At 44.1% G+C, this 14,357-nt stretch overlaps 1 protein-coding gene and 2 long non-coding RNA genes across 4 annotated transcripts in view; 2 read left to right on the plus strand and 1 right to left on the minus strand.

Annotated features, from left to right (window-relative positions):
* OTUD4 (OTU deubiquitinase 4) overlaps positions 1-2,100 on the minus strand; it is a 43,028-nt gene extending 40,928 nt beyond the window's left edge. Inside the window, exons 1-2 of one of the 2 annotated variants that reach the window (XM_006062127.4) lie at positions 1,824-1,945; positions 324-420 (exon numbers count right to left, since the gene is read on the minus strand). Coding sequence is in view for 1 of the 2 variants with exons in the window: in XM_006062126.4 (XP_006062188.4) it covers positions 1,824-1,982 (159 nt within the window). In the remaining variant the exon portion in view is untranslated. Of the gene's footprint in view, positions 1-323; positions 421-1,823 lie in introns of both variants that reach the window. The other variant, XM_006062126.4, reaches the window with a different exon arrangement.
* On the plus strand, positions 1,981-6,319 carry LOC102416028. The gene is made up of 3 exons (XR_006640113.1): positions 1,981-2,006; positions 2,075-5,982; positions 6,258-6,319. It is a non-coding gene; the product is annotated as a protein FAM246C (long non-coding RNA).
* Positions 6,320-6,335: 16 nt separating this feature from the next.
* Positions 6,336-7,300, plus strand: LOC102415264. Its single transcript, XR_327870.4, has 2 exons — positions 6,336-6,403; positions 7,034-7,300. It is a non-coding gene; the product is annotated as an uncharacterized LOC102415264 (long non-coding RNA).
* Positions 7,301-14,357: the final 7,057 nt, after the last annotated feature.

Genomic DNA, 14,357 nt, shown 5'->3' on the forward strand with positions numbered 1-14,357 from the left:
ATAAGCTCAGTATACTAAAAGTCAGCCTCCCATAAGTGGAAGGGACATTCCCTCATGCCTAATTTAAATCCCATCACAGTGAGATGTAATAAAATGCATTAACTACTGTTAGCAATGAGCTCTTAGTGTAACCAGCTAGCTATTATTGTTCATTTCTACTTAAAAAGAGAGTCTATACAATCAAGTTTGCCAATTATCTATGGTATGTAGTTCTAAAACCAGCCACACCTTTCTGCTTCAATATAAACTATGATGTGGATAATCCAACTCCAAACAAGCACCATACTTCTCGTATTTCTATTTGCTTCCACCTCTTTCCTTACCAAACTCTTGCTAGAGCCAATAATATGTTTCAATAGGGATTGAATTCACTTCCACATCTTCCCTCTGCTTCTGGAGGTGATGAGGAGACTCAGGAGGCTGAGGCGGACGAAGCAGGACAGATGGTGATCCGGAAAACTCACGAATGGGATAGACTGTTTACCTACTAATAGTAAAGACTGGGATCTGTTTGTATGAACATCTCCCAAAGCAACATTAGAACATCTTTAAAAATTCTAAAAATAAGAGAAATCGATTGAACTGGAAAAGACACAGCTCAGTTTGGGGAGCTTTGCGAAGAATGTTTGAATGACAATGCCAGCCACAAAATGCAAAGGTTTGGACCAGCTACACCAATTTCTTGTTTCCAAAAAAAAAAAAAAAGATCTTATGCTGCTGATGTGAAAACTAGGACCTTTGGAAAATAAGTGGCTGGTCTTTGGACTTTGAAAAAAAACAAGAATAGACTGGTCTATAGATGTTTAGGAAAACATTTACTCACAATAAGAAATTTCAAAAGCTATTTAGCATTAAAAAAGGTGAGAGAAAGACAAACAGAAAAACTCCAAAGGCAGGCAGGAGAGGGAAGGAGTAGATCTTAGGCCAAAGGGAAGCAGACTGGGAACGGTAGGAAATACCCACCAGGACAGTAATGTGAAACGTATGTCCAACTAATTCAACAGCTATTTTTCAATACAGGATGGATCTGGGTGGCTGCACACCTACCGACTACAGTGTTACATAATAGGGAATAAGCTCTCTTACCAAAAAAAATAAATCAGAAACATCCTCCCAAGAACTGTATTACAAAGTGCTTTTAATCAGTAAGGGGGAAGAATTCGGCCAAGGACCTAAAGGACCCCAGATACAGTCTTCCTTCCCACTACCAACTTTAAAACACTTTTTCTAAGTCAATTTTTTTTTTTAGCTCACCTACAGTGCCTTGCAGGACATTAAAATAAGGTGAAATCTACTCAAAGACAATTCTGTGCAAACATTCTACATTTTCTAAAGTCTGGTTTTCCCAAACTGCACATTTCCCCCACTCCTGACTCAGGCGGACATCCGCGGGCTTGGCTTCCCCACGCTCCAAAGTCCAGTAACAGGGGGGAAAAAAAAGTCATGATCCCACGAGTCGAGTCTGGTGCACCACCTCCTCTAGTAAACATTCTGCGTACTGGTGTGAACGCTGTGCTTGTAAAGCCAAAAGGGGAGGCGAAAAACAGCATTTCGCCAAGTTCCCACCCCTCCAGCAAGGGTGCAGACTCTCCGGCAGGCCTCACGGGCTAGCTTCAACTCATTACCTCTTCGCCAGGAGGGACGACACCCAGATCATTTACAGGTTTTTAAGTTTCGATTCGGAGCTCCCAGTCCCAGGGCAGCGTCCGGTTCCGGGGCGACAATGGGCCGCTGTGACGCCTGCGGGGCCACGCGCAGCCCGGGTTGGGGGGGAAGAGGGACAGCCCGCCCGCCGCTTCCCACCCGGGCCCCCGCCCCGTTACCTGCTCCGCCACGGCTCGGAACAAGCACGACCCATCCTTGGCGACCAGTTTCCGATACAAGCCCAAGGTCCGCAGATAGGCGTCCATGGGCGTCGCGTCCTCGCGGGGCGCCGCGCCGCCCCGGTCGCCGCCGTCGGGGGCGCCGACGGCCGCCTCCATGTTGCCGGTCGCGCAGCAGGCCCGGCGCGGCGCGGGCTAGCCCCACATGGCCGCGCCGCCGGCTCCTGGACGCCCCGGCCGGGGGCGGGCAGCGGCTGGGGCTCGGGCTCGGGCTCGGGCTCGGGCTCGCGCTGGGCGGGCGGCGGCAGGCGGCGGCGGCCCGAGGCGGCGGTCCGCGCGCATAGGGAGCCCTGCCTAGTGCATGGCCGGGCGCACGCGGCCGCCTCCCGCGGGGCCACGCGCCCGGGGGAAACGAGGCGGGGAATTCACCAAAACCCGCAAGCGAGCAGTCACTTGACGCGGGCCTCGCCGCCCGGCTCAGCCACTGGGGCCCCGGGGTCCCGCCCCCCCCACACACACAAGTTTCCTCGCCAGACCCGGCGGAAGCGAGGAAACCCCCGCAACCCGAGCGCGCCGGCCGAGACTCTTGGTGAAAGCGAGGCCTGCGGGCCCCACACCGGGAGCCGAAGAAGCCGAGAGAGAAAGGCGCGGCCTGATCGTCTCCCCACCTCGCAGGAGGGCGCCGGAGGGGCGGGGAGTGGGCGGGGGCGCCCGGCGGGAGGGCAGCACCCTCGCAGCCCAGAATGTGTTTTCGCTTTCGGCCCCGACCGCGGTGAGGACGGCGGGAGGTGTAGTTTGGGCAGCGGCAGGAAGTCGGCCTGCGGCGGGCGGGGACGCGCGGCCGGCCTACCCGGTGAGGGGAGGCGCCCGGGAGGCGCGCGGACTACAAGTCCCTACAGCACGGTCGCCGCCGCCGCCACCCGGAGCGGGCTTCACGCTTCCCGGGCACCGCGCGTCCTCCAGCAGGCCGAGGGTCTCCGCCTGCAGATGCGCGGAGACCTGCGCGCGCCGCCCCGCCCGGCCGCCCGCCCTCTGCGCCGCGGGCCTGCGGGATGTGCGCGCACCCTGCGTGCGTGGAGTTGCCAGGGACACGGAGGCCGCTGGGTCGGCCCTTTGTGTATTTCCAAACAGAGGGCGCACCTGTCTGCTCCCCTCCCCCACCCCCGCCCGCCCCGGCCTCTTCCCCTGACGTTTCCATGGAGGTGGCTTTAACGGCTTAAGCAGAAAATAGACCTAATTGGCGAAGGCTCCTGGAACTCGCATCGTGCGGGGCGATACAGGCTGTCCATAAATCAGCCGTGGACTGCTGATTCCTATTCGAGACTAGAAGTACAGCTCTGGCGGTATATAGCAAGATGATGTCTTTGCCACAGACATTTTGGTTCACCCTGCCACTACAGCTGCCCACCCCAGCACAAAGGGGTGTCGCTAGTCGGAAAAACTTAAGATTTTTTTCCCCCCTTTTTAAAAACCATCTTGTAATTGTTTGATAGCGTGCTGGACGTGCCCTGGGTTCCAGCGGTGTTTGCTGGAGGATTCCTGTTCAACTTCCCACCCTGCGAAGTTGAATGACAGTGTATGCCTTTAGAACCTAGAATTTATCCAGCTTGTTTTTGTGACACCAGAATTTTATTTTTATTCAAGTACAACAGCATCTGGTATCCCAGTCTTTTAAATACACGATTAATCATAAAATCTACTCTTGAAGCCATGGTGCGGCAGGGTGGGGCTGGGGAGGCTGAAGAGTTAGTTACTGTAGATTTAGACATGTGGTCAAACAGACTCTTTGGAATGGGGGGCAAGGCAGGCCAGATGGTGAGAGTCCAGTGCAAATTACTGAAAATTCTATTTGAGAAATCTGTTTTCAGTACTTGGTGCAAACAATGACTCGTGTGTTCACTCTCCTTGGAACGTTTAGATTTGATTTCTTAAGGTTTAAAGATTCAAATATCCAATGGTGCTGTTTTTAGAGAAAGCAAAAAAAGGATTCTGACCTAAATGAATTTTCTTGTCCCACTATTGAATTTTGTACATTTTGTAGAGAAATACACTTCAGAATCCCTTTTAGAAAAATCTAGTTTCAAGTCAAACCTGTTGCTTTTCCTTCTTCAAAAATATATAATTTAAAATATATGATTGCACTCTCATTCCACTCAAAAAGAACTGCCCAGTTTTGCCACTACTTACAATATGGCATTTTCTTTTTATAAATATGACTTGCCTTTTAAACCCACAGAGGAATGGAAAGCAAAGTAATATCTAAACAATAGCTTAAATATCGAATTCTTAAAATGAGTAGATTCTGTAGTATTAATAAGCAACAGACTTTCATATATGCCAAAAGAAAATCATGCCTTTCCTAACATTTATGTAATTTAGAAATAAGAGTTCTGAAGCTCATCTCCAAATCAATAGGTATTTGGAAAATCTACTGTGTCTAGCATGCTAGACAACTGCATTGCTAATTATCTTGAGAACATATTAGAAACATATTTCCAGGGGCCTCACGTTTGAAAATTTATCAAGCCTTATTTTGTAATTGAAATGTTAATGACTACATTGTTCGTGATTACATTAATTTTTAGAAGTCATTAAAAAGCTTTGCTCACCTTTTATATGTGCAATAATTCCATTTTGAGTGGCTAATACTGTTTCAAGCATATTTTCTATCTTAAGCTTTATCTATATTTTAATCTTATTTGAATGCGCTTACATACATACATTTTTTTTAATGGAATATCACTATTTTTTAAAGCCCCCAGATTCCTTTGAAACACTTTGAAAAGGAAACCAAATACATCATTAACACTACCATGTCTTTATTTTCCATTACAAAAATGTAATTCACTCACAATTGTACAAATGAATACGATCATTTAAACAAGTACTCTAGTTGACACTACAGTTGACTTACAGTATTTTTTAAACGAATCATTAAATACTAAGAAAACAGAGGCTCTAATCAGAATTCATCACCATTCTATGTAATCTTATAAAAATGTGGTTTGTTATCAGAGTACTAGAAGACTAACACATTTCCAGTCATCTCTACACTTGATGTCCTGACAAAATTACTTATTATCCTCATTCCTGCTAAATGAGTGCAGATCAGCCTCACTCTAAACTGCCTGCTTCTGCTTCCAAAATTAGAAGTAAAACACCTGTTGTATCTGACCAGGGGCCTGTTTAAGGAAATCCTTTAGGTATTTTGAGACCTGATCCAACGCAGACCCTCTGTATGCCAAATCCCCAAATATAGCTCCCCGTTTAGACAACATTAAAGGATCCTATGACTTTAAACTGAACCAATGCTTATAGAAATTCACTTGCTAACCTTAACCTCTGAAAGTTTTCAAAAAACTACATCTGACTGACCATGTTCGCTCTGAGGAAGCCGTTTCTGATCAGCAAAAGTGAAGAGCAGACATTTTAATCAAATATAATCTGAAGGATTCAACGCTCCTGAGAAGTTAATGAAATTAGTCATCCCAGGCAAATGTGTCAACTGTTTTTCTTGTACACAGTTAAATACCTCACGTCTGCTTGCTCTGACAAACTTTGGAGCTAATAATCAGTTTTGTTTTAAAAATGATAGATTTTCTGCAGCTTTTTTTCCAATAAAAAGTTAGGTGTTATGGTGGTGGTGTTTAGTCACTCAGTTGTGTCCAACTCTGCGACCCCATAGACTGTAGCCCACCAGGCTCCTTTGTCCATGGTATTTCCCAGGTAAGAATGCTTCAGTCGGTTGACATTTCCTTCTCCAAGTAGGCATTCTCCAGTATTCATTTACCGTAGGCATTCTCAAAGATGGCCCCCAGTGATTCCTGTCTCCTGGTATTCACTCTCCTGTGTAGTTGCCGCCACTTTATAGCAGGATTGGTCTCTGTGATCAATAGAATAGAGCAAATTGTACAAATTTAATATATTGCTGCTGAGATCAGGTTATAAGAGATGTTTTTGGTTGTTCTCTTACATTTCCTCTTTTGTGGGTGACTCAGTCTAGCGAAAGCTGGTTGCTATGGGGAAAACTTAGACGTCTCCTCGTGGGGAAATGGAGCCTCAGCCAACAGCCACGTAAGTCAGCTTTGAAGTGAGTCCTCCAACCCAATCAAGCTTTCAGATGACTGCAACTCCATGAGAAACCCCTCATCCAGCCAAGGTCTGAGATTATTTTTTTCTTTGAATTCAACCCCCGCGCCCCCCCCCCCACCCCTACCAAGGATGCAGCCCAAGCCCTGCCAGTGAAAGGCACAGAGCCCTAACCACTGGGCCAACCGGGGAATTCCCCAGGGCTGAGCTGCTTAATTCTAAGATTCTTGATCTCACAAGCTATGTGAGTTGATGCTTTTTTCTTGTGTTAAGCTCCTAAACGTTGGAATAAGATTCCAAAAGTAAATAAGACAAACATAACACTCCATTGTTTCTCTTTCCTAGGTGTGTATGTCACTTCAGTTGTGACCCCATGGACTGTAGCTCGCCGGGCTCCTCTGTTCATGGGATTTCCCAGCAAGAATCCTGGAATGGGTTGCCATTCCCTTCTCCAAGAGATCTTCCCAACCCAGGGGTCAAACACATTGCAGGTAGATTCTTTACCCACTGAGCCACCTGGGAAGCCCCTTTACTAGGTAGACATAGAATATATGTCAATAATGCATGAAAATAATCACTAATTTAATATCTTCTGTGCTAAGCAAAGTTGCCAGTAAACAGATTTTTTTTTTAATTCATAAAATCCTTTACAAAATACAAAATCTTAAGAAGGTCTGAGCTTTATTGCCACATAACATTTTGGTTTGTTTTCTATAAAAAATCAAGTAATTAAATCCTACAAAAAACCTGTTTTCAAAGAAAGAACTATTTCTCTCAGACTCTATGTGCTAGACTACTAACTGTCCTCCAGTTTACACTTTATTGCTCCTGAATATTACCTGCATGGTCATGCACACATTTCCTACCTTGGAATTAAATGTGACTAAGTCACTAATGTAGGCCAGTGAGATGCGAACAGAATTGATGAGTTTAACTTTCAGTCTATTTGTGTTAGTTGCTCAGTCATGTCTGAGCATGTTTGTGACCCCATGTATTTGTAGCCTGCCAGGCTCCTCTGTCCATGGGATTCTCTAGGCAAGAATACCGGAGTGGGTAGCCATTCGCTTCTCCGGGGTTATTTTCCTGACCCAGGGACTGAACTCTGGTCTTCTGCATTGCAGGCAGATTCTTTACCATCTGAGCCACCAGCGAAGCCCTTAACTTCTAGTTCATTTCCTTAAAGATGAAGCCTCCTGCCCTCGACAGTCTTTCCTGCTTTCCTTCTGCTCATTTGAAAACATGGTTGAAACAAAGCCAATACTAGCTACAAAGACAATACTCTAAGAGAACAGATGAAGAAGTTGAAAGAAAACAGAGTCCCTCAATGCTTCAATGCCGGAAGGCATGGACTGTTTTATGAGAGAAAAATAAACTTACTTAACCAAGCATTTTTCGTTGTTGTTCTTGTTACAACTACTTAGTCTATGTATCATGGCATATTTTTCTTTCAATATTAAATAAAGGTGAGTGAAAGTTGCTTAGTCGTGTCCAGCTCTTTGTGACCCCATGGACTATACAGTTCATGGAATTCTCCAGGCCAGAATACGGGAGTGGGTAGCCTTTTCTTCTCCAGGGGATCTTCCCAACCCAGGGATCGAACCCAGGTTTCCCATATTGCAGGCGATTCTTTACCAGCTGAACCACCAGGGAAGCCCAAGAATACTGGAGTGGGTAGCCTATCCCTTCTCCAGTGAATCTTCCTGACCCAGGAATTGAACCCAAGGTCTCCTGCATTGCAGGCAGATTCTTTACCAGCTGAGCTATTTGGGGCCAAATAGAATTTAATTTACAAGAGTTACTTCCTTAGTTGCACAGAACATTTTTTTTTTCCTAGAAAGTTCGAAATTTTTTCTTTTTCTGAAAATTTGGGAATCCCAAATGTTAAAGGACTTCCAAAAAGGTTTTCTGATGTTATTTCTTCATCACCAATCTACATTCGCCTTCAGCTGCCACGTTGCCACTGTTGGCTACCTCATCATTATGAAACGGAATGAACTGAGTCAGTTCTAAACCCCAGAGCTCAGACTGTAGTCCTGACACCCTATTCCCAGTGTGATTGGAGGAGTCGAACTATGGTTTAGTTTCTCTCAGCAGCTGTCACTTCCTTATGAGGTCAGCACATTGCTATGCTCAAGTTGGAAAGACAAAAAACCTCACAATAGACTGAGGCTCTTGTACAAACAGCTAGTCAGAGTCCACCATCTCTGTAAATAAACCCCACCTATTTTCAGGCTTTTACCTCTAACTCATCTCATAGCGTGCGCACTTAGTCGTGTCTGACTCTCGGTGACTCCACGGACAGTAGCTGCCAGGCTCCTCTGTCCACGGGATTCTCTAAGCAAGGATACTGGAATGGGTTGCCATGCCCTCCTCCAGGGGATCTTCCCCACCCAGGGATCATACTTGTGTCTCTTGTGTCTCCTGAATTGGCAGGTGGATTCTTCACCACTGCACCACCTGGGAAGGCCCTCCTTTCACTACCACTTCTCAATTCTCACTCTGACCCAAGCAAATTTACAAAGTCACCTTACAAGGAATTTACTATATTTCCCCAGTGTGGGATTGTAAACTCTTTGTAGGCTTGCAGAATTTATGATTATTTTGTATTTCCCATGTGTCTAAGAGTGTATTCGCTTTTATATATTCAGATCAGCAGTTTAAGGAATAGTCATTAAATATTTTCCTGTGTTTCCAATAAATCTCTCAATGAGAAAAACATTTTAAATGAAAGTGTAGGGATTTCTTTGGTGGTCCAGTGGTTCCATGCTCCCAATGCAGAGGGTTTGGGTTCAATCCCTGGTCAGGGAACTAGATCTCACATGCCACAACTAAAAATCACACATGCCACAATGAAGATCAAAGATCCCGAGTGCCTCAATTAAGGTGGGTACAGCCAAATAAATAAATAAATTTTTTTTAAAGAAAATAAAAGGTGTAATTCTTGAACCTGTAGTTGAGACCTAAGTATTTTGCCAAGACTGTGTGTCTAGTTGTACATATTTTTCTTTATAAACAAAGAATTGAAGATAATCTAAATGTTAATAGAAAACTGACTACATTTTAATATGCACAATTAGAATACTATCGAGCCTCTTAACTATGTGTGTGGATCTATGTGTTGATCACAATCACCCAGAGAAATTCTGAAAAACAACAGATCAATGGCATTAAAGGGAGAGTTAGTTAGTTAGTTCAGTCGCTCAGTCGTGTCCAACTCTTTGCGACCCCATGAATCGCAGCACTCCAGGCCTCCCTGTCCATCACCAACTCCCAGAGCTCACTCAGACTCACGTCCATTGAGTCAGTGATGCCATCCAGCCATCTCATCCTCTGTCGTCCCCTTCTCCTCCTGCCCCCAATCCCTCCCATCATCAGAGTCTTTTCCAATGAGTCAACTCTTTGCATGAGGTGCCCAAAGTACTAGAGTTTCAGCTTCAACATTAGTCCTTCCAAAGAAATCCCAGGGTTGATCTCCTTCAGAATGGACTGGTTGGATCTCCTTGCAGTCCAAAGGACTCTCAGGAGTCTTCTCCAACACCATGGTTCAAAAACATCAATTCCTCGGCACTCAGCTTTCTTTATAGTCCAACTCTCACATCCATACATTACCACTGGAAAAACCATAGCCTTGACTAGACGGACCTTTGTTGGCAAAGTAATGTCTCTGCTTTTGAATATGCTATCTAGGTTGGTCATAACTTTCCTTCCAAGGAGTAAGCGTCTTTTAATTTCATGACTGCAGTCAACATTCAGAAAATAAAGATCATGGCATCCGGTTCCATCACTTCATGGGAAATAGATGGGGAAACAGTGGAAACAGTGTCAGACTTTATTAAAGGGAGAAGATGGGGATAAAGACTGGGTCGTGGAGATAATTATTGTTGAAATTAAGCAATGTGTGTATGGGTGTTCATTATACTATTCCTTCCACTCTGTACATGTTTGAAATGTTCTATAATAAAAAATGGTTAGGGACTTTCCTAGTGGTCCAGTAGCTAAGACTCCCACTCATAGTGCAGGGGGCCTGGGTTCAATCCCTGGTCAGGAAACAAGATCCCACATGCTACAATGAAGATTGAAGATTCTGCACGCCACAACTAGAACTAGCCCAGCCAAATAAGTACATTTTTTAAAAGGTTAATTTTGTGAATCCTACTCCAGGTTTCTTGAATCAGAATAGCAACAGATAGGACAGAGGAATCTATGTTTTATGAATTTCCCCAGGTGATTCTGAAGATCATCCAGCATATCTGGGAACATCTGAAAATTCGGATGGCAGGAGAGAGGCAGTGCCTACTACACATGAAAAAGGAAATTATGGATCTTTAAATTAACGAGAGGAGGAAACAGACAACTGACCTGTATTCAAGCCCATAATCCCTGTTCTAAATCACCACAAAAAAATTCTTAAAGATTCCAATCTTTAGGTTGTACTGCCTATTTATGTAGATAAGTACACCTCAGAGATATTGCTGGTTTGCTTCCAGACCTTTAGCATAAAGTAAGTCACAGGAATTTTTTTGGCCTGGAAAATCCCATGGATGGAGGAGCCTGGTAGGCTGCAGTCCATGGGGTCGCGACTGAGCGACTTCACTTTCATTTTCCACTTTCATGCATCGGAGAAGGAAATGGCAACCCACTCCAGTATTCTTGCCTGGAGAATCCCAGGGACGGGGGCGCCTGGTGGGCTGCCGTCTATGGGGTCGCACAGAGTCGGAGACGACTGAAGCGACTTAGCAGCAGCAGCAGGGCATATAAAAGTTATGCTTATACGATACAGTAGTTTATCACATGTGCAATAGCATTATGTCTAAAAAAATTCAATGTATGTACCTTAGTTTAAAAATACTTTATTGCTAAAAACTGTTAACCATCATCTGAGCCTTCGGTCAGTTGTAATCTTTCTTGCTGGAGGGCCATGTCTCAAAAATGTTTGCAATATTGTGAGAATTGTGAAAATGTGACCCGGAGACATGAAGTAAGCAATCATTCTTGGAAAAATGATGCCAAAAAACTTGTTCAACATAGGATTGCCATGAATTTTCGATTTGTAAGAAACACAGTATCTGTAAAATGCAATAAAGGAAAATACAATAAAATGAGGTATGCCTATCACACCATGAGATAAAGACACAGAAAAATAAAATTGTATTGCTAAAGATTATTACAACATAAAAATACCAATATTTTAAAATTAAAGTTATAATAAGGAATTGTTAATAAAAATACAAAAGTGTACCATCATAATTAAAACTAACAAAGATATGGAACACACTACTGCAAAAAGCAGTGTAAAAGTTAAATCATTTTAATAGCTTTCTTGAGAATTCAGATCACACAATAAAAATATATATATTTAAAGTATACAATTTAAGAAGCCTTGATATATGTCTCTGTCTATGAAATCATCACCAAAATCCAGATAATGCACATACCCATGACCCCACTGAGTTTCCTGTCCCCCTATGTAATCCGTTTGACCCATCCTTCCCCCATCCTCAGCTCTCCATACTCCGTTTTCTGTCACTGCCTTAGTTTGCTGAAAGTGAAAAGTTAAAGTGTTAGTCACTCAGGCCTTTCAGACTCTTGGCGACCCCATTAGCCCACCAAGCTTCTCTGTCCATGGAATTCTCCAAGCAAGAATGCTGGAGTAGCCATTCCCTTCTCCAAGGGATCTTCCCAACCCAGGGATTGAACCCCAGTTTCCTGCTTTGCAAGCAGATTTTCTAGGACTGTATAATAAAATACCACAGACTGGATGACTTAATACAGGGTTTCTCAGGTGGTGCTAGTGGTAAAGAATCCACCTACCAATACAAGTTAGACACAAGAGATGCAGGTTCAATCCCTGAGTGGGAAAGATCCCCTGGAGCAGGGCATGGCAACCCACTCCAGTATTCCTGCTTGGAGAATCCCATGCACAGAGGAGCCTGGCAGGCTGCACTCCACAGGGTCTCACAGAGTCAGACATGACTGAAGCAACTTAGCACACACACAGCTGACTTAACAGAAATTTATTTTAGCACAATTCTGAAGGGTAGAAGTTTGAGATCAAAGTGTTCTCAGAGTTGATTTGAGTACTGTTTCCTCAGCTTGTAGATGGAAATATTTTCCACGAGACTTCACATGATTTTTTTCTTTGCATCCATCTGACTCAAAATGTCCTCTTAAAAGGATGCCAGGTAGATTGGATTAGAGCTAATTCAAATGGTCTCATTTTAACTGGAGTCGCAAAGAATTGACTCGACTGAGAGACTGAACAACAACAACCCCTTTAAAGTACTGAAAGTGTTAGTCTCTCAGTCATGTCTGACTTTTTGCAGCTGCACAGACTATGGTGACCCCACAGACTGCAGCCCAGCAGGCTCCCCTGCCTGTGGGCTTCTCCAGGCAAGAACACTGGAGTGAGTTGCCATTCCCTTCTCCAGGGGATCTTCCCAACCCAAGGATCAAACCTGGGTCTCCTGCATTGCAGGCAGACCATCTGAGCCACCAGGGAAACTCAAAATACTATCTCCTTAAATAGTTATATCCTGAGGTACTGAGTGTTAGAACTTCAACAGGTAAGTTTTGGGGCGTTTCTACAATTTTATATGAATTAAACTCTTTCAAAATGAACCCTCTTTTTGCCTGACTTCATTTGTGGGGCAAATTCATCATGAGATTGATCCATTCATGTATCAGTAGTTCATTTCTTTTCATTAATGAGTAATATTCCATTCTCTGGACACACTACACATTGTTTATCCATTCACCTGTTGATGGGCATTTGGGTTATTTCCAATTTGAAGCTATTAAAAATAAAGCTGCTGTGAACTTTTTATTTCTCTTGGGCAAATTACCTAGGAAGGTAATGGCTAGGTCATTTGTTAGGCATGCATATAACCTCATAAGAAACTGCCAGTGAAATTGAGACTTATAATAAGAAATATATATATGGTCTTTCTTCCTCTCAGTTGCTGAACAGAGCTCCTAAACTCTTGGAATTTCCTAAATGAAGAGATTGATAGAGGCGTCTTTGTTAATAGGCAGCTTTTGGAAAATCCCTAAGTAACCTAAGGATGGGCTGGTTGCCTGGGGAACCAATTATGAATAAAGGGTTGGGACTTTTAGTCCTACCCCAACTTCCTGGGAGGAGAGAAGAGATAAAGGTTGAGTTCAATCGCAGATGGCCAGTGATTTAATCAACTGTGCCTATGTACTGAAGCCTCCATAAAATTCCACAAAGACAAGATCTGGAGAGCTTCTGGGTTGATTAACACTTGGAGATTCAGGGAGAGTGGAGCACTCAGAGGAGGTCGGAACTCCATGCTCCACTCCCTATATCTTGGCTTTTCCAAGACTTTGCCTGGGTTCTCTCTGTGCATGCAAGCGTACTCAGTCACGTCTGACTCCTGGTGACCCCATGGACTGTATCCCACCTGGCTCCTCTGTCCATGGCATTTCCCAGGCAAGAATACTGGAGCAGATTGCCATTTCTTCCTCCAAGGGATCTTCCTGACCCAGGGATCAAACCTGAGTCTCCTATATTGGCAAACGAATTCTTCACCACTGAGCTACCTGGGAAGCAATCACGGCCTATAGCCTCTCTCCAGACATTAAGCTGGGATGAGCGTAGAACTCACAACATCTGTTTCTCACCTCTCAGTCATCACTGTCCTTTGTTTGATAACATCCATTGTCTTGAAAACCATTGTTTCATATATTTCGCCTGGACTTTTGGTTATTTCAGGAAAGAAGGTAAATAAACTCCCTGTTATTCCCTCTTGAGTGGAATAACAGAAGTCTGAAGTAATGCTTTAAAAATAAATTCAGAACAACATAATGATTGTTTTCACAGGTTTTTTTCAATTAGGGGTCACAAAATAAGTCTGAATTTCTCTGATTTTGACTCCAGGGCTGCTGTACTATCTTGACTCCTACTGGAGATTCTTTGATCCAGTCAACTCTGTATCTTTATCTCTCCTGTCTTACTGAGATGTTGTTGCTCAGTCACTAAATCATGCCCGACTCTTTACAACCCCATGGGCTGCAGCACACCAGGCTTCCCTGTCCTTCACCACCTCCCAGAGTTTGCTCAAACTCATGTCCATTGAGTCGGTGAGGTCATCCAATCATCTTATCCTCTGCTGCCCCCTTCTCCTTCTGCCCTCCATCTTTCCCAGCATCAGGGTCTTTTCCAATCAATTGGCTCTTCCCATCAGATGGCCAAAGTATTGGAGCTTCAGCTTCAGCATCAGTCCTTCCAATGAATATTCAAGGTAATTTCCTTTAGGATTGACTGGTTTGATCTCCTTGCTGTCCAAGGGACTCTCAAGAGTCTTCTCCAACACCACGATTCAAAATTATCAATTATACAGCACTAAGCCTTCTTTATGGACCAATCTCACATCCATACATGACTACTGGAAAAACCATAGCTTTGACTAGATGGATCTTTGTCTT

Source organism: Bubalus bubalis, chromosome 17 (assembly GCF_019923935.1).
Source record: "Bubalus bubalis isolate 160015118507 breed Murrah chromosome 17, NDDB_SH_1, whole genome shotgun sequence".
Taxonomy (NCBI): domain Eukaryota; kingdom Metazoa; phylum Chordata; class Mammalia; order Artiodactyla; family Bovidae; genus Bubalus; species Bubalus bubalis.